Here is a 24589-nt window from a genome sequence, read left to right as displayed (position 1 = left end):
TATAAATAAATATAGCATAAATATAGCATGTACTTTTGCATAAATGTGAATTGTTTGCTCTCACATGCTTATTCAAAGCTAAAATTTTGTTCATTGTTGAGAAAGGAAACAGATCCAACAAACCAACCGCATGAGTTCACATGCCAGAGCCTGGGCCTGTGATTGTTCTTCCTCCGCCTCCCCTTGTGAGGAGGCAAAAGAGGGGAGGGTGTCACTTCGGTGGGGGTTCGTAGGCAGGCGTGAAGACTTTTGCCCGTTAAGACTCACGGCAGAATCGCGAGACCACGAGTCGAGTGGAATGTTACGGACAATATTAGTGGCCTCCTCTGAAACGACCACCCTTGATTGGGACAATCTCGACACCCCCATGTGAAAATTTCAGAAAAATCTACCCGATGTTATTGTTCAGGTTTATTTGTTCTCGGAAAGGCATTCAAATATAATTTTTCAGTACTATTCGTAGCCGACGTGGTACAATACACACCCCCATTGAAAAACAAAAATCTCATTATCGACTGAATACTTTGATGACGGAGTTAGCAGTTCATCAAACCAACTGACGTCAAAAAAAATTAAGTATTTGATGATAGATGAAACTCAGACATGCAAAATTTGGGCTCATTAAACGGACACTTTGCTACCAACAGGGAAAATTAAAAAAAGAGGTTTTATGCCAGAATGGAATATATCGGGCATAATGCCGGAGGATAGACGCGAAACAATAGACTGTTGAAAAACTGCAGACAAAAAAGTGAAACTAAAAAACAAAATTCTAATTTCTACTATTATACTTAATTTCATACACGACTATTTCGAGTTTACGTTCCTAATTTAATTTTAATAAAGTAGTACAGGAAAATTTTTTAGTGAGGTATGATTAGAACCAATTATTTCAGGATTGACAAAAACTCGTAGAGCGTTAAGTAATAACCACAAATTTTTAAAGCAAAAAACGGCCGCAAAACTTCCAAGAACACATAAAATTGACTGAGATACAACACAGCAAAGTCCTCTGAACTGTTGGACTAAAAAATTTGGACTAAAGAACAGAAACGGACTGAAAACAAGAAAAAACATACCCGGAAGATTGCCGGAAAATAGCCGCCGTTGATTCCCATAACCAAGATTGGGATTGAAAGAAGAAAAACTAATGGAAAAATGATTTTTGTACACAGACAATTTTAAAATGCGAACTATTTTGATGTCATTTTGGAGCTGAACATACTCCTGTTTCGTAGTGAGACGACACAGGGGCTAGTATCAATACCAAAAAGCATTAGAGATGGTAACTAAGAACAAAGGTCGAGTAACGGGCATTTAAAAAGGGTTTATCCCATTTCTATTTCTGATTTGCTTGTTTGATACTGACTCTGTTCATTTTGAATTGCTTTGCTGAGTGAGAACTGCTGTCTAAAAACACTTTTAGAATAACGAGCGCAGAGTGAAACTAGCCCAGAGAAGTCGAAAAGATTTCACGCAAAATGTTGAACAAGCTGTGAACTAAGGTAAATCAAAAAATTAGTTCGAAGAAGTAAAAAAATAAAATAGGAGCACTATAATAGCCGACTGAGAAGCTGAGGCGTCTACTAATAAAAAACTATGAAAAGAATTAAGAAATTGTTGAAAACTTTTGCCGAACAATCCATCGGGATAACAAAAAAAGCTAATTGCAGCCAAGTCTAACACCTGAACTGACTTACCTTTCATCTTAAAATTTCAAAACAATAACCAAAATGAAAATTTTTCAAGCAAAAACATTGATGAAACCCCAAGATTTTAAAGCGTTCAAACAAAATGTTCCATATACTCTACATGAAATTGATTTTCAAAAATAAAAAATGGATTGGGGAAAACACGCATAGGAAACTATGCCCGCTAAACAAGTCGCAAAGCAAGTCGAGACTTATGTAAAACGAAAAACATGATCAAAATGTAAAACGAAATACATATAGCAGGACAAGTCCCGCAACACAATCCAAAGAATTGACTGAAAAACTAAAAACTACTGTACTAAACTAGCAACCAATTGAAGAATGCCAGCCAAATAAACCTTTTTTTAAAAAAATATCAGCATCGGTAAAGTTCTTCAAACCAATATCCTGAAAGCCGAATTCTATCCAATTAAATAAACTAGTCAACCACGCACAACCTTTGAAGGCGTTTAATTGCCACTAAAGATGAGAACAAGAAAACTGACAAACATTTCCAAAAAAATAAAGAAAATGCTAACTTTATTGAACGCTGCAAAAAGAACCCTGATTTAAATTTTTGTCCCAAGAACACTATGTCTAGTAACCCATCTGCAAGTTCTAAAAAACTTATACTGGCCCTTAAAGAACGATAAACTCAAAAAAGGACAAAAACCTTAGAAACAAGATCCAGTTACCTATCTTCGAGCCTTCAAAAGCTTTCACTTGCCCTTAAAGATCGATAAACATCGGAAAATGACAAAAAAATTTCAAATGCTTTGCAAATTCTATTGAAAAGTTGCTAAAATTCTTGGTACATATATCTTGAAAACCATTCGATTATCTCTAGAAACTATGCAGTTAACTATTTCTCAACCCTAGAGGAGTGTCAATGGGCCCTGAAGATAGAAAAGCACAACAAAAATGGTCAAAAACTCAATTTTGAAAAATGTCAATTTAATCAAATTGACTAATCAAAAAAAAAACTCAAAAAGACAGGAGAAATTGCACATCTTGGGCTCAAAAACTCCCAAAAACGACCTTTTCGCCCTCATTTTAGGCCTTCCCAGCAGCTGCAACACTCAAAGCACTTGATGGACTACTAAAGAAGCCAGCTAAGGGCCTCTAGAAATCTTAATGCCCACTGGGCATTCCCTGATTATCCCATTTAGAACTGAAGTCTTGGGAAAATGTGTGGAAAAAATCTTACAAGGAAGACAGAGCACCAATACAATCCACTTCTTGGATTGTAGAAAGCAGATCACCTGAGCAGCAACCGTTGAGAGGCTGACGGCGGCTATTAAAAAGCCAAACATTCAATTGAAAAATGCGTGCCTACTTGGCATTTGAAACAACCAACTAACTTCAACGACCGGTGACCAGTTGGATTCGTCCGGCTAGCTTTAGCTTAATAAAAGAGACACTCGGTGAGCTCACCGGGGCCACATCATTACGGCCTGGAGGATGTGCAGGGGTGGGGATTGCGAGGGTAAAAGGCTCTAAGAGAATTAATGCCCTGTGGGCGCTACCTGTTTATCCCATTTTTGAAGACAAGATGCCAAAAGGGTCAGACAAAAAATTGGTCATGCAAAAAACCTCATAAAAATACCACAGGTCTAATGTAAAGCTTGTTTGACTAATCTAAGGCTTCGTTTGAGAGCCATGAAACACATTATATGAAAAACAATTTCCAAGCGATAAATTGATGCAGCATCGGTCAAAAAGTACTTCTTTAAAAACCAAACTAAATAAAAAATTGAGCTAAATGGACAACAGCTAAAAACGGTTATCTACATGGGCCATTCTCCTGAACACACTTTTCAAAACGAAGTCATTCACCGAACGCAGCGCATGATCAAAACTTCTCTCGTCGGAAATTAGTTCATATGGCAATTTTACCCAACTTCGCATTAAGTTCAAAACCCCGTTCAAAAAAATAGTACTTCCAGTTGAAAAAACCAGAGGAAAACCAAAATTCCTCTTCGAGTTTTAAAAAGAGCGCATCAATACAATCCAAATCCTTTGGATTGTAAAATAGAAAGAACGGGGGTTAAGTAAGAAATGCAGTCTTCACAATATGAATTCATGTCTCAAAAAATTCAGTGAATCGTATACTCGGATACTAGTAAGGCTTTAGACTCATAGAGCAGTGCTCACCAACTTAAGGCCCTCCGGATTTTACCCCTTTATCCCATAGAAAGAAATGTCAAATGGTCTCACAAAGAACTATCAAAGTCAGCACTATGGAAAATAAAACATAGTTCTCATGGCGACCTTTTACCTTTGAGTTCTACCAGCAGTTCCTTATTTCTATATAGTAGTAAACTACTGTTAAAGTCCAATGTTCGAAAACAGAAGTCAACGTTCTAAAACAAGTTAATGTTCGAGAAAACGGCGAGAGTTCAAGGCATGACTTCAGCTATAAAAACAAAGCAGGACAAGCCCTGAAATACAATTCAAAAATTGAATGGAAAACTTAGAACTACTATATATGACCAGCAGATCAATAGGAAAATGCCAGCCAAAAAGAAAAACAACATCAAAAGCTGAGAAACTAAAATAATAAAACAAACTAAACAAAATATAATCATAAGTAAATATCTTGAAGCTTTTACCCTAAAGGCCAACTTTGATCCATTTAAAATTGACCATTAACCCACGCACAAGCCTTGAAAGAGGTTTATCGACCGATAATAGCAAAAAACGAGAAAGATGACAAACAATTAAAATTGAAAATCGCAAAAGATTCCTATTTTCGCAATACTTTTAAAGTTCAAAACCACCTTTTCGCCTCTGAAATCTGACCAATAACTCATCTGCAACACCTAAAAAAAAGTTTCATTGGGCCGTAAAGATCGACTTAGAAATTACAAAAATTTTCAAAAATTTGAAAAACTGCTAATTTTAATAAAATGTTGTAATAATAATTTCTTCTGAGTCATTTCATTGTCTCCAGAGGCTATCCAGTAACCCAATTTCTCGCCTTGAAAAGATTGATTGCACCATTAAGATCGATAAACAAGTAATATGACAATGCTTGTCAGAAAACAAACTTTCAAATTTTAACAAAAATAGAATTCGGGGTATTAAAATGTTCAAACCATTCCATTGCCACTAGAAACTATGCAGTAACCTATTGTCAAACCCTCAAGAAAGTTGTATGGTCCCTGAGGCTCGAACAACTAAAATTGAACAAGAATTTATGATTGCAGGACCAAAACAGTCTAAAATGATCATAAACGGTCATTGTGTCTTGAAAAAGACCTTTATCAACTTACACAAGACGTCAATTCAAGACTAATCAAACCGTGAAAAAGTGCACCATTTTGGGCTCAAAACTCCATAAAATGACCTTTTAACTTTGAGTTATGGCCTTCCCAGCATGTGTGAAAACATCGTTCCAAACATGCTGGGTAAAACGTCCTACGAAAACATTGCCGAAAGAATTGACCACCTTATATGATATATTGGCTATCCCACTAAAAAAACACTAATCACTTTAAAACAATATAAAAATGAGCAATGAAAAAATATCTGAACAAAAAAGATAAAGCATCTGATAAGAAACTCAAAAAAAAAAACGATTGGAAAAAAGCCATGCGACACGTTTAGTTTTTATTCATTAAACGAGTAAAAATTTACAGGAAAAACAACAAAAAATTCCAAGATGAGGTAAGGGAAATGAAATGGACAAAATCAAAAAAAAATTCTCCAAAATTTTAAAAAATAGCTACAAATAATGGATAATTACCAATATTCTACTTCGAAACCAATTTTTTAAAATCCCGTCTATTAAAATCCCATACAAGAAAAACAAATAGCAAAAACACTAAAATTCGCTTGGAATTCAGCAAAATAGCTGAAAAACCAGCAAATTTGTATAAAATTCATATTATTACCAGAAACTTTCAAACCACTATCAAAACAATCATAAAAGTATTACAATATCATAATCATACCTCTAAATAAAAACATACCCGGCAGATTGCCGGAAAATAGCCGCCGTTGATTCCAAAAAGCATGATTGGGATTGAAAGAATAGATATTGAAAAAAAAGACTTTTGTATAAAAACATTTTTAAGTCCGATTTATTTTGATGGCATTTCGTAGTTGAGCAAACTTCTGCTTCTTAGAGAGAGGCTACAGGGGCTACTATCAATACCAATAAGCATAAGAGATGGTAACTAAGACTTATAGGAACGACGTTCAAAATTGGGCTTTATGGGTTTATCCCGTTTCTATTTCTGACTTCAATTTTTATACTGACTCTGTTCATTTTGAATTGCTTTGCTGAGCAACCTATGTTCAAAATCACTTTTAGCAGAATGAGAGAAGAGAGAAACTAGCCTAGAGAAGTCAAAAGGATTTCACGAAAAATGTTGAAAAAGCGGCAAAATGAGGTAAAGCGAAACATTTTTTTTGTTCGACGAAGTAAAAAAAAATTAAGCGCGCTATAATAGCCGGCTGAGATGAGGGCGGCTATTAAAAAGAAAAAAAAACTTTGAAACAGCCGCACGTGAACAAAAAAATTCGCTAGCTTACAGAACTTTTTTCACACCTCAAATTCTCGCTCTCTCAAAAACAGCGGTATGAACAAAAAACCACTATTTTCCGCTCCACTCTTCATTTTGTTCAGCAGTAAAATCACTCCAAAATTTTTCGGGCGTTTCATTTCCTGCTTCAAAATTCACTCCAATAAAAGTGATTTAAAAAAGGACTTCTCCAATACTCCTGTTCGAGTCGTTAAAAGATAGCACCAATACAATCCAATTCTTTGATTGTAAAAACCTGTAGAATACCAATACTCCTCTTGGAGTCGTAACAAGCAGGACTAATATAATAGCAACCAACTTCGTTTGAGACCAATCAAACATTTTCATTGCCACTACCTGGATGTTACAGACCCAAGTTGTTTCGTTTTGTTTTTCTATTCCAGAAGATCGTTAGTGGAATCTGTACAAACCTAAATCAATGACTTCGGGGATTTGTATTTTCGGCTCTGTCACAAAAGTCTCATCGTTATTGCTTCTAGCAACCAGTGCCTCAGAAACCATCAATTGTTGCGAGAAACCTCTGTTACTGTTTGAGACACTTCTTGGAGGAGTATCCAGCTCAACTATTGCACATGGTGACACAGCTTGTTGTTCATTTTTCACTGTAACTCTTGGACTGTTTTCGGCAATCTTGGGCTTCTTGATAGGAGGACAATTCTCAGATGAAGCTCGAGATAGACTTGAAACTGATGGCAGAGCTGGAGATTTCATCGGAGCGAACACCCCACTTGGCATAAACTCTCCTTCCATTGTAATTTGGGGTGCTTCCATAAAAGGTACCATACTTTGTCTGTTAGATCGCGGATCTTGTTCATATGGAATCGCAGCCATAGAAGGTGGTCCCTCTATTGCCCTTGATTGCCAGATCGGTGGCTGTGGTAGTCCAACAATAGAAGGACTTACCATTGTCTGCCCAGTAATTGGCGACGTTCTGTGGAATGCAGGACGAACATATTCAGTAGCAGTTCGAATAATCATCTGTTGACCTCCGTGTAAGTTCGGCTGCGCTTGCATCATGTTAGTTCTCATTGCGTACTCCTGATACCTTTTCTCATACACGACCTGGTCATGCATAGGAGCTTGATGGATTCCTGTTGCTGCCATATGTTCGGGTTCCCGTAACATGCCAATTTCGGGTCCGGTTCTTGATGGAAAGACATTTTTCCATTGTTGATAATGCTCGTTCGCAACCACTCGTGGAGGTGCTTGAGGAGGTGATCTACTGAATGGGCTTTGATGAATAGGACTACCGGGAAAGCGGGGGGGCGATTGAAACCTCATAGAAGGCATAGGCGCAGGAATCGAAGACATGGGAACAAGCGCCGAGCTCATGTCCGGTCGAATCACAGCCGCCTGCTCAGGCTCGGGAGCCCGAGACAAAGCAAAATGTGACTTCATGGGACTGATAACCTTCTTTGATGGACTCGTGAGTTTCGGTGACATCATGGCAACTGGTACGGGTTGTTGTTTATTGATGCGAGGCTGAATTCCGGGATTTCCAGATATCATCTCGTTTGGAGATGATCCCGGTCCAGTCAAAATCTCTGCGGGTCTTCTATACTTCATCTGCTTCTGGAGAACAGCTGGTACTTGTTTCCTACTTTTGACCATCCCTCTGCCTCGAGTAGGTCGGTGGGCTACCGCCCTTGCAATTGAAGCAGACATATTTTGGATATTTGCAGGAACGCCACCACCTCGGGGTCTACCACGTGAAGCTCCTCGGATAGCTGGAGGTCGACCTCTACCCCTAGCGACAGGTTGATTCAAATCTGAACCAACCGATGAGACACCGCTATCACCGCCACATCTCGATTCCTTTGATGTTTCAGTTTTGATGTTCAATGATGGCACCGAGATTGCAGGGTTCTGTGTCTTCTTTGGAGAGTCCGAAGGTTGTTGTTTCGAATCCGATTGTTTGCTGTTATTGATTTGACCCACTTGCTTAATTAGAGCGTCCATCGTCGAATTATCAAACGAGAATCTAAAGGAAAGCAGGCTTTTAAATTTAGCGGAGATCAATTTGTTTGTTTCGTGGTCAATAGATATTTTTTGCTGAGCTCATTTGACAATATTTAAAAAATAACAAATGAATTCTGTACCTCCTAGCATCATTTAACAATTTTTCTCAACGATAATACTAGAAAAACGTTAGCAGCACAGAAATAGTATTCATAATCCCTAGAAAAATCTACTCCAAAATTGCGCAATTTAAACGTATAATAGGTAGATCACAGGAAAATAGCCACCCAATGATTCCTATAACCCCCATTGGGTTTGAAATAACAGAAAAACTTGAAAAAACTCAATTTTTGTTTGTTTTCCTAGTTTGATTTCCTTTTTCAATAAGTTCATTTCAGCTTGCTTTGGTGAGCAACTCCTGTTTAAAAACACTTTGAGCAGAATGAGTGCAGAATGAAACTAACCGAGAGAAGTCAAAAATATTTCACGCAAATGCTGAACAAGCTGTGACCTAAGGTGACGATGTAAAAACATAGCCAAAAAATTCCGAAGCTTCGGACTTTCCCAAACAAAATCGAAACTCAGCCGAAACCACTATTTTCGTCTGAAAGCATTGGTTTTTGAGCAAAGTTAACTAAAATATATACTAAAAACTTAAAACCATGTCAGGGCAAGGAAATTTAGAACCATGCCATAGAGAAAATGACAGGGCAGGGCAATTAACTGCAAAAAAACAGCGAGTCACAAAATATCAGAATTACTTTTTTGTTTCGGCATCACAGTAATTGAAAATATTTATGAATTATTTCTTGCTTCTTGGAGCTATCTTTTTTAAAACGATCTCAAACAATCGCAAACATTGAATTTATCAGGAAACAGACAAAGGAAACAAATTAAAACTGAAAAGCAGAAAATTTGCAAATTTTTTTTTGACAAGCCGTTACAGTAATAAATTTTATTCAAAAATAATCTAAGGGCAATTCAAACAAAAACAAGATCTCAGAGCTACATGAAAACAAAATCCACCGCAAATAAAAAAAATATAAAAAATCAGGAAAATGTTAGAATGTGGAGATTACACATTTTGCAAAAAAAAAACAAACAAAAACCGACTAGCGTCTGATGAATTGCTCTCGAACGAAAGATTGGGCAATTTAATATAGAAGGGATTAGCTTAGACTGTTTTATGGACGCAAAAAAACCAGCCCACTGGGATTCAAACCCGGGACCTCCAAGTTGGCAATCTGATATCGTAACAATTGAGCTGCAGTGCGTTTGATTTCTTTGCACTCACAATCGCATGAAGCAACGAACTTTATTTTTGAGAATGAGAGCAACTTCGATCACTCACAAATGAAGAACTTAAGTAAGTGTTCAGGAGTCACTCAAAAGTCTAGAGCAAAAACATCAAGCAAAAATTCTCCATAAAAAAGAAACTAATTCATTCGAGAGCAATTAATAAGGCATCTTCATAAATTGAGAAGCTGTAATTCAAATTTAAAATAATCTTAAAAACTTCTAATTTCAATTTTCAACATTAGAGGTTCAGTAAAATTACATAGCCATTTTCCTGCCAAAAACAATGAAAACAAAAGCCAAAGATTAGAAACATTGTAAGCTTTTGCCGAAACAGTCAAAGCATTGTTAAAATCGCAATGAAGCAAATTTTTCTTAAATTCCAAACGGCTAACACCAAAAAACAAAAAAAATTATCAATAACAAATATGATAATAAAAGCTCCGTCGACGCACAAAATTTCTCAATCTAGTAAACAAACAAAATTCTAAAAATGTGGAAAAAAGGAGAAAAGCTACCAAATCTCACATCACACAAAAGCATCAACTGCACGAATTGCCATGCAGATGTTAAAAAAGCCCTCAAAGATTCAATAATACAGATATCATTGAAAAAATCAACTTAAAAATGTTTGAAAATAAGCAAATTTAGCACCTGAAACCTAATTGTCCCTCAGAGACACAATAGTCAATTCCAGTGAGTTGCATATTAATGCAAAGTGGATCAAAACAAAAAATACAAAAAAAACTGCAAGCAAAAAAACAGCCAGCATATTGCCGGAAAATTTGTATTGAATACATAGTATTAAGTAGATATGGCCAACATGTTACCTGAAAATAGCTGCAGTTGATCCCTTTGGATTCATTTAGGCTGGGAAATGCGGGAAAGAAAGCTGTCAGATTGCCAGATAGCTGGTCTCGCAATTTTGCAGTCTCAAGATAAAAACTTATCTCAAGTTATTTAAAAGAATTTCTCTCACAATTTTTTCCGGAAATTGGTATGTACGAAAGAAAAGTATGACGACCACTCGATAATGCGAGGAATTGAATAAACTAAAGCCATAACTATCAAGCCCATTACAAAATAAGACTATGACAATAACAAAACACAGCCGGCAAAGTGCCAGAAAATAGCCGCCGTTGACGCGCTTGATGAACATCGGTAATGATATAGAAAACGAAAAACAAAAGATAAAAATTGACCGAATTTTTTCCTAAGTTTCAGAAAGTGTTTAACTCGGTACGCAGTTTTAGTTAGACTCTAAAACCTTTCTTAATTCAGCTTCTAATCTGAAAATTATTAAGCTTAATATCAGCTAGTAATTGCTCTAATCAATTTTGCTAACCTAATGCACTGACTTAATGACCAGTTTATCCCGCTTCATCAGTTTATCCCGTGCCTTTCATTTTGCTCTTTTCACTTTGAATGTATTCACTACATTGCATAAATCAATGTGTCAAAGAAATTAAAATCCATTCAGTTGAAACAGTGATTGAGGTAAGTCAGAAGTCAAGCATAAAAATCGCGACCAATGTAAACCGGAAAACGTGATCAAGAGGTAAAGCCATTTAAAAAAATGAGAGCGCCGAAATAATAGCCGTTGAGAGGCTGACTGCGGCTATTAATCAAGCCAAATAGAAAAAAAACGGTTACCTATATGCGACCAACAAGCGACTGTTCAAGTTAAGCTGAAAAGTCATGACAACTCAGCCTATGAACAAAAAAACTCTCTCGCTAGCTACAAGAAAATTTATAATGAAAATTTCTCATTTTCACTTTTAGGTCAAAACGCCGCCTCAACCAGCAGCTCAGCTAAAAAAAAAACAGCCTTTCCAGATACAATTAGATACGTCGGCACTTCTCAGAACAAAAAACACCCTAGTATAAAAACATCTGATGATCAACAATAAAATAAACATACCCGCAGATTGCCGGAAAATAGCTGCCGTTGATTCACATAACTCTATTCGGATTGAAAGAAAAGAAAATATCAACAAAAATTGATTTTTGTATATAAAAATTTTTAAGTGCGATTTATTTTGATGTCATTTCGTAATTGAACATACTCCTGTCTCTCAGTGAGAGGCTACAGGATCTAGTATCAATACCAATAAGCATTATAGATAGTAACTAAAACTTATGAGAACAAAGTTCAAGTACCGGGCATCTAAAAATGGGCTTTATGGGTTTATCCCGTTTCTATTTCTGACTTTGATTTTTTAATACTGACTCTCTTCATTTTGAATTGCTTTGCTAAGCAGCTGCTGTTTAAAAAGACTTTGAGTAGAATTACAGAAGAGTGAAACTAGCCTAGAGAAGTCAAAAAGATTTCACGCAAAATGTCGAAAAAGCGGCAAAATTGGTAAAGCGAAAAAAATTTCGACGAAGTAAAAAAAGGAGCGCTATAATAGCCGGCAGAGAAGATGAGGGCGGCTATTAATAATAGAAAAGATAACCGACTAAAGGTTGTAAGAATTGCTCTCGAACGACTAGTGGGAGCTCTAATCAATTGCAAACTGCTTCAGTCGGGGGGGGGGGGGGGGGGGGAGGGAGGGAGAAAGGGAGGGAGGGGGAGCCTAAACGGGATTAAGTTAAGAAGTTCAATAAAGGGCTTCAAATAACCACATTAGAGGTTAACATATACCACTATTAAGATTTGAAGTAAAAAAAATGGCACCAGTTTCGGCGCACTTTTCATTTGACTTTGTGTAATAAATTGGCGCCAATTGAATTCAGCTGCTTGAAATTGTGATTGAGAGAGAATTTAGGATCACGCGAAACGCAAAAAGTCGAGGGCGTAAAAGTCACTCGAAAAGTCAAAATTGTCAAACAAAATTATGCAAAAAAAGACACACGTTTACAATAACTGCTATGAACTTCGTTCGAGAGCAATCAACTCTTGAAGCTTTTACCCTGGAGGCCAAATTTGATTCAATGAAATAACTCCACTAGCCCTCGCATCAGCCTTGAAAGAGGTTTATTGGCAAAAAGAAAAAATCGAGAAAAATGACAATTAAATATCGGAAAATTTTAAGAATGTTTCTTAATTTCGCGACTTTAGGACGTTCAGAACTACTTTTTTGACTCTGGAATTTCTGCAGCCACCCTTCAGCAATAACTAAAAAAATCATTGGCCCATAAAGACAGAAATGACTAAAATTTTTAACATAACCGGCAGATTGCCGGAAAATAGCCGCCGTTGATTCCAATAAGAATGATTAGGATTGAAAGAATAGAAGATATTGAAAAAAAAAAATTTTTGTACAAAAACATTTTTTAAGTCCGATTTATTTTGATGGCATTTCGTAGTTGAACATAACGTACTTCTGTTTCTTAGAGAGAGGCTACAGGGGCTACTATCAAAACCAATAAGCATTAGAGATGGTAACTAAGACTTATAGGAACGATGTTCAAATAGCGGGCATCTAAAATTGGGCTTTATGGGTTTATCCCGTTTCTACTTCAATTTTTTATACTGACTCTGTTCATTTTGAATTGCTTTGCTGAGCAACTGATGTTCAAAAACACTTTTAGCAGAATGAGAGAAGAGAGAAACTAGCTTAGCGAAGATTTCACGCAAAATGTTGAAAAAGCGGCAAAATGAGGTAAAGCGAAACATTTTATTCGACTAAGTAAAAAAAAGGAGCGCTATAATAGCCGGCTGAGAAGATGAGGGCGGCTATTAATAAATGCAAACTTAATGAAATGTTGCAAAACGGTGCCATATTATCTTCAGAACCATTCCATGTCTTCAGGGGCTAATAGCAGACCAAATTGATGCTTTAAAAAGTTTCTTTGGCTCAAAGATCAATAAACTATGAACATGACAATATTTTCTTCAAATAATTGATAAAAACCCTAGTAACAATGCAGTAACAAGCAATCAAACCCTAGAGGATGTTACCTGGCCGCTGAAACAAGAAACACAGAAAAATTCAAAAAACTTGCAAAAAGTATTTAAAAAATTGCTATAATTCGTGATATCAAAAAGTTGAAAACAATTCCATTACCAATTAAAAAACTATGCAGTAAACTATCACCACACCTTAAAGAGAGGTTCTGTCGCCCTTGAGGCAAAGAAATTCAAAAATGACAAACCTTTTGGAAAAAATTGAAAAAAAGTTTTATCAAAATAGTGCTAAAATGCATAAAAAAAATTATGAAAGCATTTCAGTTGACGCTAAAAAAACTATGCAAATTTCATTTTTAAAATGCCAAAAATCGTCACATAAAATAGTTGAAAACCATACCATTACCATCCCATAGAAACTATGCAGCAATCTACTATCAACCCCTAGAGGGCATTCCCTGGCCCCTGAGGCTAAACAAAAAAAGGCCAAATTTTTCAAAAAGCTCAAAAATAGAAAAATTAGTATAATTTTTCGCTTTTTTGTGAGTACCAAAATAAATAGATCCTAAATGAGCATCAGAAGTAATGACATCTTGCATAGGACCTCAACTTTCACAAACGTCAATTTAAGATTAATCAAACAGAAAACTCAAAAATCACAAAACTTACAAAATTGCACAATTTTGGGCAAACAAACTCCTAAAAACAACTTTTTAACCTTAAATTAGGGCCATCCCAGCAGCTGCACCACTATAAGCACTTCAAGGACTACTAAAGCCCACTTTGGGCCTCCAGTGAAACTTAATGCCCGCTAGGCTTTACCTGTTTATCACGTTTTGAAAGATCAAAGTCATTGAAAAAAGTGTGAAACATCTTAAAAAAACCGATTACCTTAAAAAATTGATTACCCTAACGAAAAAATAACAGGCAAACTAGCAATGTAAAATTAACTGACAACAACTGATAAAGAATCTGATAAAAACTTCATTACGAATAGCTGCTCCACAACTACTGGCAAAAACCTTTCGACACAGTTAGTTCACATTCAATAAACGACTGCAATTGGCAGAAAGAGCAACACAATAGATCATATAGCGAAAACCGAGGAAAGGAAAAAGAAATGAAGGACAATGGAGAAAAAAAATTTGGTAAAACGTTTCAACAAAATTATCCACAAAACGCTAAACTGCTTTTTCCCATCACTTATTTGGCAAATATACTTTATCACTGCTTCTGTCCAGGCACTTCCCCACCCAGCACCTGGTAAAAACTTAGTAAAAAACAAAAATGCAAAGAACAAAAAAATCCCGAAAAAACTAAAAATTTGTACTATCTATCGAAGTGATAAGTGCCCTCTCTGACCTTCAATGGCACCTTTTGGGAGAAAAACTTACAACATTTTACCTTGATTAATATCATCATTAGGAGCATAAAAATGGAATGATAACTGTTCCCATATCCCTGTTGACAGAATTGATGTTTTTATAACACTGCGAAGCTAATACGTATTTTAGCAGCATTATTTCTGATAATAGTCTGAACTATTAACCTGATAATAGTACCCTATAATGTGAGTTGGCCTGAACGACAGAAATAACATAACTGAGTAACGTCGGGCTAATTGCTCTCAAACAACCGGCGAGCGGTTGGCTTCGTCAGTAGCTACCAACGGTTTAAGGAGGCTAGCTTTAGCTTGATTCGACTACGCAACTTTTTGTGTTCTAGTTTCCGCAGTGCAAAAAAATATTCAAAACTTTTTTGTCCATTGACTTATTTCGATTAACCTATCTGCAAGACTTAAAAAGTTTTGTTCGCCAAAATGATCGTTAAACTCAGAAAGAACAAAGAAACTCAAAAAATCTGAAAACAATCGCAAGTTTTCACAAAATCTTGCTAAAACTCAAGATATTAACATCTTCGAAACCCTGTCATTGCCTCAAGAAACAGTTTCCCTATTTCAAGCTTCAAATAGTTTCACTGGCTCAAAAAGATCCATTAACTTATAACATGATATTTTTCTGAGAATTAAAAAATGAAATTTTATCAAGAAATTGCTAAAGCTGAAGTTATTAAAATATTGATAACCATTCCAATAACTCTAGAAACTATGCAACAGCTTATTATCAAACCTTGAATAAGGTCCCTAGGACCGCGGCTGCGAATATTAAAAAAATCAAAAAGATTTTTAAAAACTTATAAAAATTGCAAATATTTTTAAAAATTGCTAAAATTCTTGATATTAAAATCTTGAAAAACATTTCATTACATCTAAAAACTATGAAGTAAGCTATTAGCAAGCCCTAGACGACGTTATGTGGCTCTCGAGGCTGGAGAAACCTAAAAAAACTGACAAAAAAAATTCAAAAAAACGAAAAAAATCGCAAGTTTTCTAAAAAAAAATTGCCAAAATTTGTGATACTAAAAAGTTGAAAACTATTGAATGGCCAATAAAAATTTTTCAGTAATTAATTATCAAACCCTTTAGGAGGTCTTCTGGCCCGTGCGTCCGGAAAGACGTGTATAATGAAAAATAAACGTCAAAAAAATGAAAAAAATTTAAACGTTTTGTCAAAAAAAATGCTAAAATTCCTGATGTTAAAATGTTGAAACCATTCCACTACGACTAGAAACTATGCAGTAACCTATTATCAAACACTAGAGGCGTTTCTTGACACCTAGGGCTGATAAAACTTGAAAAATGACAAATTTTCAAAAAGCTTGAAAAAATTGTGAAAATTTGTATCAATTTGCGTGTTTTTAGCGAACGGCTGTTCGTAAGTAGCTAGCCACGGGGGGTCCACCAGGGGCTGATGGGGGGTTGACAACAGTAGGGTGGGGGCAACAGTGCGGTGGGGGGTGGTTGCAACAGCGCGTTGGGGGGAATAGTGGGGGGGGGGTCAACAGTAGGGGTGTCTTCAACCTCTAAGAACCGCCCTTCAAACCATAAATATAAATCTCCACAACAGTTTGAGCTAAGACAGCTGAAAGGCTCTAAGATCACTTAATTCCCGCTGGTCGCTACCTGTTTATCCCGTTTTTGAGGACAAAAGTCAAATGGGTCAGATGAAAAATCGCATAAAAAAGACTAACAGGACTAATATAATTGCTACAAACTTCGTTTGAGAGTATTTAAACATGGCCGGCAGATTGCCGGAAAATAGCCGCGATAAACAGTCAAGCAAAAATTTCGCATAAAAAAGACTTTTACAATAATTCAATAATTGTTTGAAACCTAGGTCAAAATGCCGCATGAACAAAGGTACTTCATGTAAAGAAGAAAAAAAGGGCCGATCAAAAACCAATGCTCCTCGAGACGTAAAACAAAAACTCAATAAAAACATAGCCGGCAGATTGCCGGAATAGCTGCGAAAGAATAGACCTGCGTGCCATATAATAGGGATAGAAACAGATACAGATCTAAATTGAAAAAAAATCGACGCCGCTCAAAAAAACTAGGTAAAAAACATTCAGCGATAAATTAATAACGCTTGTTAAAATTCATTCCACAGAAGCCTCTTATTAGGGCCCTTTACTGCACATATGAGTTCCTTTGAACTTAAACAAATTCAAATTAAACTTAAGTTTTAAAGTGCAAAAGTCATTTTATTGAGTGAGGTAAGTCACGTATGATCAAAATCTAATCACGCAAATAACCTAAAAACTTTTGCTAAAGCGAGTGAGAAATGACGTCACGCGCGCAAATGCCGTTAGCGAGAGGAAGAAGTCATTCAAAAAATTTGACTTTTTCAGCTTTGCTGTTTGAACAAATGTAAAACGAAAAAAGAGCGTCAGACGACGAAACAAAAAAACATAGCAGGACAAGTCCTGACGTACAATTCAAAGAATTTTCATTGACTAAACAGAAAAACTAGACCTAGAATGGACTATGAGTGAATTGAGAAAACCATTTTTAAAAAAATCAGAACAAAAAAAAATAAGAAATAAACAGAAAATCAACGTCAAAATGCCGCATGTGAACAAAAAAACCACTAGCGAGAATTGAAAATTTAATTCAAACAAAAAGCTAGGCCTAGAATGAGCTGTGAATGATCGGGAAAACCATTTAGAAAAAAAAATCCGATCCAAAAAATCGAAAAAACAGTAAAAATCAGAGTGAAATTGCCGCATGTGAACAAAAAACCACTACCGAGAAACCGAATTTTTGTTCAAACACCGTTTTCTCACTCTACTTTAAAATTAGAGCGAAAAAAATTCACGCCGCAAAACCACTCGCTTTTTCGCTCCATTTCCTGTTTCGGCGTGACCAAAATCACTACTCCAATTTGACTTCAAAAATCATGAAAATGTGTGAACAGATCTTAAAAAAAAAAAAGACAGCGCCCCAATACAATTCAAATTCTTTGAATTGTAAAAACCAAGAGCACCGCAATATAGCTACGCTCAGCTTACAGCTTCGCAGCTATAATCAATACTCTTCGAGTCGCAAAAAATAGCCGGCTGAGGGCTGAGAACTTGAGGGCAGTTATTAATCAGTAGTAATTTCTTAGAAATGATTCACAATTTAAACTGATTGTAACAAGAAAATTAGATTACGATGCAATCAGGTCCTATAACACATTCTAGAAAATCAGTAATTAATAGTGATACTTAGTGATAATAGTGATAACTAATAGCACGAACTTGATATCCACTTGATCAACTGTAAGACTCTGGAGCGGAATTTTGGTCAGGTTTCTCAGCTGTGATAAAAGCGCCACTCTGGTCTTCATAAGTGGAAATGGTTGATCAAATGCTATGGCCTTCTGGGAGAAAGAGACAGCGAACTTCATGATTTTCTCAACTTTGGTCAGTCGCTCATTCTGCATCTCGATTTTCTTCTCAGCGTCACTACACTGTGTTACAACAAATTGCAGTAATTCTTTTTTCCTCTGGTCCAGTTTTTCACAAATCTCCTGAAATCGTTGCAATTAATAAACATAAACCGACTAATTTCGGAAGAATTGCTCTCGAACGACAGGCAGGCGGGTGGAAAAACATTTGACCCCACGGGATTTGAACCATTGACCTTCCGCTTCATAATCATATTCAAGATTAAGAGATCACTCAAAAAATGAAGAACGAAAGCGTGAAAAAGTCACTTGAGAAGTCAAAGAATTTTCTAGAAGAGAAGCGCAAAACGGTCAGGCGAAAAATTTGCATAAAAAGACCAACACGTTTACAATAATTGCTATCAAAATCTAGCAATTAATAACAAGATCACAGAACTTATAAAGCCTCGCTTGCAACAAACTTTATTGCTTTACTCACTTGTGACCCTAAAAATACCAAAATTTTGCCAAATACACTATTTGAAAATTGGGATTTTCACGGTAGACTGGCATTTTCTGTCCAATAGTTTCTTCGTCAGTGTCTTGTCGCAAAAGAATGCAAAAATGGAGTCGCTAACAGCCCGTAAAAACTCCGACGTTAGTGCCCAGTGGCCATTTATCTGGAAGCTTAAAAACCACCAAATAAAAACAGACAGATAACACCTTTAAAAAGCCTCAGATGGACTTTATTTAAAATCGATTTTATCTAAAGCAAACTATTGGTTAATAAGGGGAGAAATGGGGGAGGAGGTCAAACTCGAAGAACCGCCCTACACACACCATAAATTTATGTCTCCAAAACAGTTTCAGTGAACCGGATAATTAGAGTCTATTAAGAGAACTTGACGCCCTACGGGCGTTACCTGTTTAACCATTTTTTCAGGACGAAAAGTCAGAAGGGTCACACAAAGAATCGGTCAAGCCAAAATGAGAATAAGAAAGCCCCAGAACTAAAATAATTGCGGATCTTTTCCGTTTGTGCCCCCCCAACTTAGTGGGTTCATATTATTTGCACCCCCCAGAAGCACGTGCAATATTTTTACATGCTGATTTACCATTTTTTTGCAACAAGTAAATTAAAATTATAACCATACGGTTAAATATACCTGAAACAAAAAATATTTCAAATCATTCAAACAAAATAATATAATAAACATCAACAATTTTCTTAAAGAATCACATTATAAAATTTTCTTTCGATTGTTTTCTTCCTAAAAATAAAAATAACTTTTAAAAGCTCTTAAGTTTTTATTCAAAAGAATTTTTTAATGTTGTGAGAGCAAGAAATCATTCAACGCTTTCTTAAAAACGTTTCCATTTTTTGCCAACCGAAGCCAATGTGGTAACTTATTCCATTTTTGTACGCATTGACGAACAATCGAATTCATTCCATTTAATCACACGTGCTCTGTAATTAGGGGCAGCATGACGTACTGGGGGGGGGGGCACAAACGGAAAAGATCCATAATTGCTACAAACTTTGTTTGAGAGTAATTATTAACCTATAAATACGGAGTATATCGCTTCAGTGTGTGAAAACCAAGAAAAAATATTACTACTCGCCGCTATTATTTTCATTTATTCGAGTTATTAATATCATTTATGGATTGACAAGAGAGTATTTTAAGATGCCCTTTTTTGTATTAATTTAACATAACTTTCCGTCACAACGTGACGCCATCGTTTAAATTTTAAAAACTGTATGTAGAACTTACCCGAAAACATGACTCGATTTGATCTGAGACAGTGTTCTGAACAATCCTGACATTAGCTTTATGTCGAAATAACTCCAAGTGCTGTTTTTTGACGCCTTCTTGCTTCTCATTTACTTCTTCCACTAGTTTCGCAACAACCGATTTCTCATTCGATGCCTTCTGAAATCAACACAGCATTATAAGGTTAAATTATCACAATGTTTATGTTCATGCTAGCAGAAACTGAGCTTAATCATCCACGTTCATTTGAATTCCAAATCTGATAGCAATATTACTAAAACCTTTCCCTTATTTATTTGCCCGCCCCTCATTGACACCTGAAAACGATCCGTATAGGGTTAATGGTGCCCTCTAGGAACTTATAAAGTAGTAATTTACATAGATTATGTACGTCTTTCAAATCTACAGGTCGGCTTCAAGTGGAATGGATCGTCCGCTTCAGCCAATAAAGGAAAAATAACCAATTAATGAATACTGTAATCTGATTGGCTGAGATGGGTTCGTGGATAGGATCAAAATAGTCTGCTTAGAAATGATCTTACGATCTCTTCTTACTTCGATATTCAATCAAATGCCAGGTAACAAAAGAAACCAAACGCATTTAACCAACCAGATTTAAGAATTGACAGGGATGTTGCTGGTGCTTTGCTTTGTCGGCGTGACAACTTCTACAAGTGAGGCTTTGGCAAGCATCGCAGAAGAGACAGAGCATCTGGTTTGGATGTTCGATGCAAAAATGCCATTTGCCGACCTCGTTGGCCATGCTCATCTTGTACTCATCGTGTGATAAGATTTCATGTTCCTTCGTCAGACGAACTTTCCGGTGAGCCTATAAAACCATCAGTTCAAATACTGTTTATTTTAAAGAACGGGTTACTGCGAGGGGTCAAACTTTTTAAGATTATGAATCGTTCTTCACACCATGAAATTGTCTCCTCAATAGTTTTGGTTAATTGAGCCTAGTAATATGTAAGGCTCTAAGAGAACTGCTCAGTCACTTAATGCCCTCCGGGCGTTACCTGTTTATCCCATAAAAATTTGTGACTGTTTCTTGTTTTCAATTATCCCAATTAATTATCTTTGAAAAGTGTATGCTTTGTCTCATGCGAAAAATTTGGGCTTCCAATAAAATTATCCAAGAAACATGCCTTAAGGCTTCCAAGAAATTTTTTTTGGAGAAAAGTGTGAAAATTGAGCGAAAACCTGATTAAGTTCAAAGTCTAGTGTGATATGAAACATGAAATCTTGAAAAAAAAGTAAGACGCTTGAAAAAGTATGACTTCTTGCTTGATCAACTTTCGAAATTAGTGATCGAGCCTAACTTTATTGTCGATTTTCTTTAACAGCGAAATTGAGGTCCAATGGACTCAAAACTAAGTCCAATGATTAACAAAACCCATAAGATTCTAATCTAAGCAAAATATCTATGCTGCTCGTATTAAGAGACCGCTTCAGTTGAGATTATAATGGTATTTTTAAGTTCTTACCGCTTAGCTTATCTTATTCTAATGACGATAGACCCAAGTCTTATTGACCCTAGGAAAAAATATACAAATCAGCTAACAGCAATGCAAGAATCACACAGCCAATCAGAGCACTGTTTGCAATATCCAGTAGCCGACGGTTTCAGTTGTTCATTGCCATTTTCTTCTGATGCACAGCCTTCGCAGGGGTTGTCACGAGTTGATTCAATTGTCAGTTTGTCCTTGTTCAGTTTTTCCAGCAGAAAGTACTGGTCCATAACCCCCTGTACATTTCTGCATTCTTGCGAATCGAGAGGGCATGTGAAGCGTTCTAAAAAGTTTCACAAATCAAACAAAATGTTGAATATTTTTCTTGAATATTTTATTTTTACTATGTTTCAAATCGAAATCACTTCAAACGAACACGGGCTCATAAAAACTAAAAAATGGGTGACAAAGTACTCGGCATGAGCCCATTGATACAAACAATAGATAATTTATTCTTTTAACTTTTTAAAGTGTCTAACAAATCAGGAACTATTGATTTAGAACAACGCGAAACCGATTCATTTCAGTAAAACAGTTTCTACGAAACCGGAGAAATCCTCGCAACTTCACCGTTCTGTGAGCGATACAGATTCAAATCATATAGATGATGACAATGTTGATCTAAGCATTTTTTTCTGATTTCAAAAGTGCATTTCTTGCCATTAGTAGGTTTGACGGAACAGCATGTTTTTAGCATCTTTGTATAAGGCTTGTAGTTCGACTCATTTCTTGGGTAATCAAGTGAGTTGTTCCAGTATTGACCTCCGCTGTTCTTGGACGCTCGTTTCTGGTAATTAGTTCTGACAGCTTGCATACGAAATAATCCAGCCGCAACGGAATCGGTGAAGTAACGTTCAGCCGAAATAGGTTCGTCAAATACTTGACAGCATTTCCATTTTTGACTCAATGCGTCAGATAGCCCACTTTATAATGGAAACGTTGCTTTATTGACAGCCAATGCAGATCTTTCATTAAATTAGTTATTCTTGAAGATCTCGATTTTCCAAAAAAAAATCTTTCAGTTTTGAATCAGGTAGATCAAGATATAGTGCATTACAGTAATCAAGTCGAGATAAAAAGCAACAAAGTACAAACAAACTCCGATGCTATTGATCAAGGAAATGTAGACAGGCATAAAATTTCCAATGAAAAAATCAGGATTTTCTGACCGCGCCGATTTGATCTTCGTAATTTAGGTTTGAGCCAAGCCAAACGCCAAAAACTTTCATAGAGTGTTTTCTAACTAAAGGGTGGATAGCGCTGTTTTATATCTACCATATAAAACATGATTTACATTACAGGAATGGCTATTGTTGGAATTAATATTACATCCTTCTGCTATTCAATTACTTGTTTTTATGGTATTGAGCTCAGTTCATATAATAAGGTTTTCTTTAGACTTTGTCCATGAACTTTTGCTAATTAATGTCATTCTAAGTTAGTAAATCACTCAGCCTTCGGAACAATCATTCAAGTGCGATTTCGATTCTCAAACTATTTCAAAATAAAATTAGTAGGATTTTCTGACCGCACTGATTTGATCTTCAAAATTTAAGTTTGAGTCAAGCCTAACGCCAATAACTTTTATAGAGTGTTTTCTACCTAGTTTCTCTCCTAAAGGGTGGATAGCGCTGTTTTATATCTAACATATAAAACATGATTTACATTACAGGGATGGTTATTGCTGGAATTAATATTTTACCCTTCTCCTCTTCAATGTTTTCAACGTATTGAGCTCGATTCCTATAATAAGGTTTTCTTTAGACTTTTTCCATGACTTTTTGCTAATTAATGCCATTCTAATTTGATAAATCACTCAGCCTTCGGAACAATCATTCAAGTGCGATCTCGAAACTCAAACTACCTCAAAAAACGATCAACATGAACCAATGCTTTCTCGCTCTGAACTAAGTCGGGAAGACAGTTCATATAGAGTGCGACAGGATCAAGCTTTGTAGTACATCATTTGTGACGCAACACAATGACAATAAGCAATTAATTACTCCGACACATTGGGTTTTCGACTTAGCAATGGCTTAAAATAGTTCAAAAGCCCCTTTTAGTCAGTTTTTCTATTATCATTTGGTGTAGTTTGCCAACAAAAAGCTTCTTCAAGTCCAGGTTTATTCATGAAGCCAAACTATTAAAAAATATTATTCTCATTTTGTCAATTTTGCGCGGTACAACAATTACAATACAATTTTTGGGGAAACCGAAACAAAGTTATTCTGTATCAGCTCTGTGTGAAAAAATTCATCCACAACAATTGTTCATGGGCAAGGATTTGGAAAAATTAATTGCAATTATTTGGCTAGAGAAAAAAAGGTTACAATCAATTAATTTAATTGGCAAAACGTTACAATCAATTATTGCAATTAAAATTGAGTCACCAATCAATAATTGCAATCAATTAATTGCCAATTATTGCAATTCCAATTAATTTCTCCAAAGCCCTGTTCATGAGGGACAACTGAACGGTTTGATGTTTTTTCAGCTTCTGCTTGAGTTTGGAATGAGACCCCTCTAGGTTCTCTTACCCTGTTATACTCTACAATAGACATTTTACATAACCATAACACCAACTTATTCTTTCTACATTAATCATATACTAGAGCATAAATTTTATATGGTTCTTCATGTTATGCAAATCGAAATTGAAAGTTCGGTATATATGCGTACATTGTAAATTTTTTTTCTACATCGGCTCTCAGCAAGCTGCGCTATTCATACCCGCATTTCTTCAAACCGTTGAAACGACACTAACATAAAGTCACCAGATATTACTAACCATCTTTACATTGAAGTCGTATGCAGTCTTCACAAAACGTGTGCAGGCATGGCAGGAGTTTGGGTCTCATGCCATTCTCTAATTGAAATAAACGCTTGCACAGACTGCATCTTGTCGGGAAAACAGCATTTTCATAGTCATTTGACTCCATCATGGTATTATGCTTTTAGCCTATAGCATAAACCTGAAATGAGTATCAGCAACACATATAACAAGACGGTAACCAAAAACTGTCTCGAATACCATTAGAAAAACGTAAATTCAGACTAAATTATAAACGTATATAAATTATATATTCAGATTAGGTGATAATTAACCATGGAGTTCCTCAAGGAAGTCCTCATTGCTGTATATAAACGATTTCTCGGAAATGAAAACTGGAGACGTTTTACAATTCGCA

At 36.0% G+C, this 24589-nt stretch overlaps 1 protein-coding gene across 1 annotated transcript; it reads right to left on the bottom strand.

The window, feature by feature from the left end:
• Positions 1–90: 90 nt before the first annotated feature.
• Positions 91–24383, bottom strand: LOC142349712 (uncharacterized). The gene is made up of 7 exons (XM_075401445.1): positions 24190–24383; positions 21455–21684; positions 20501–20719; positions 19891–20049; positions 17988–18259; positions 6652–8222; positions 91–326 (listed from the first exon to the last, which is right to left on the bottom strand). The coding sequence occupies exons 1-7, from the start codon at positions 24341–24343 to the stop codon at positions 91–93; spliced, it is 2841 nt and encodes a 946-aa protein (XP_075257560.1). The 5' UTR covers positions 24344–24383.
• Positions 24384–24589: the final 206 nt, after the last annotated feature.

This window comes from Convolutriloba macropyga, chromosome 11, assembly GCF_964194025.1.
Source record: "Convolutriloba macropyga chromosome 11, txConMacr16.3, whole genome shotgun sequence".
Taxonomy (NCBI): domain Eukaryota; kingdom Metazoa; phylum Xenacoelomorpha; order Acoela; family Convolutidae; genus Convolutriloba; species Convolutriloba macropyga.
The sequence above is the reverse complement of the archived record's forward strand: the minus strand, read 5'-3'. Positions and strand labels throughout refer to the sequence as shown.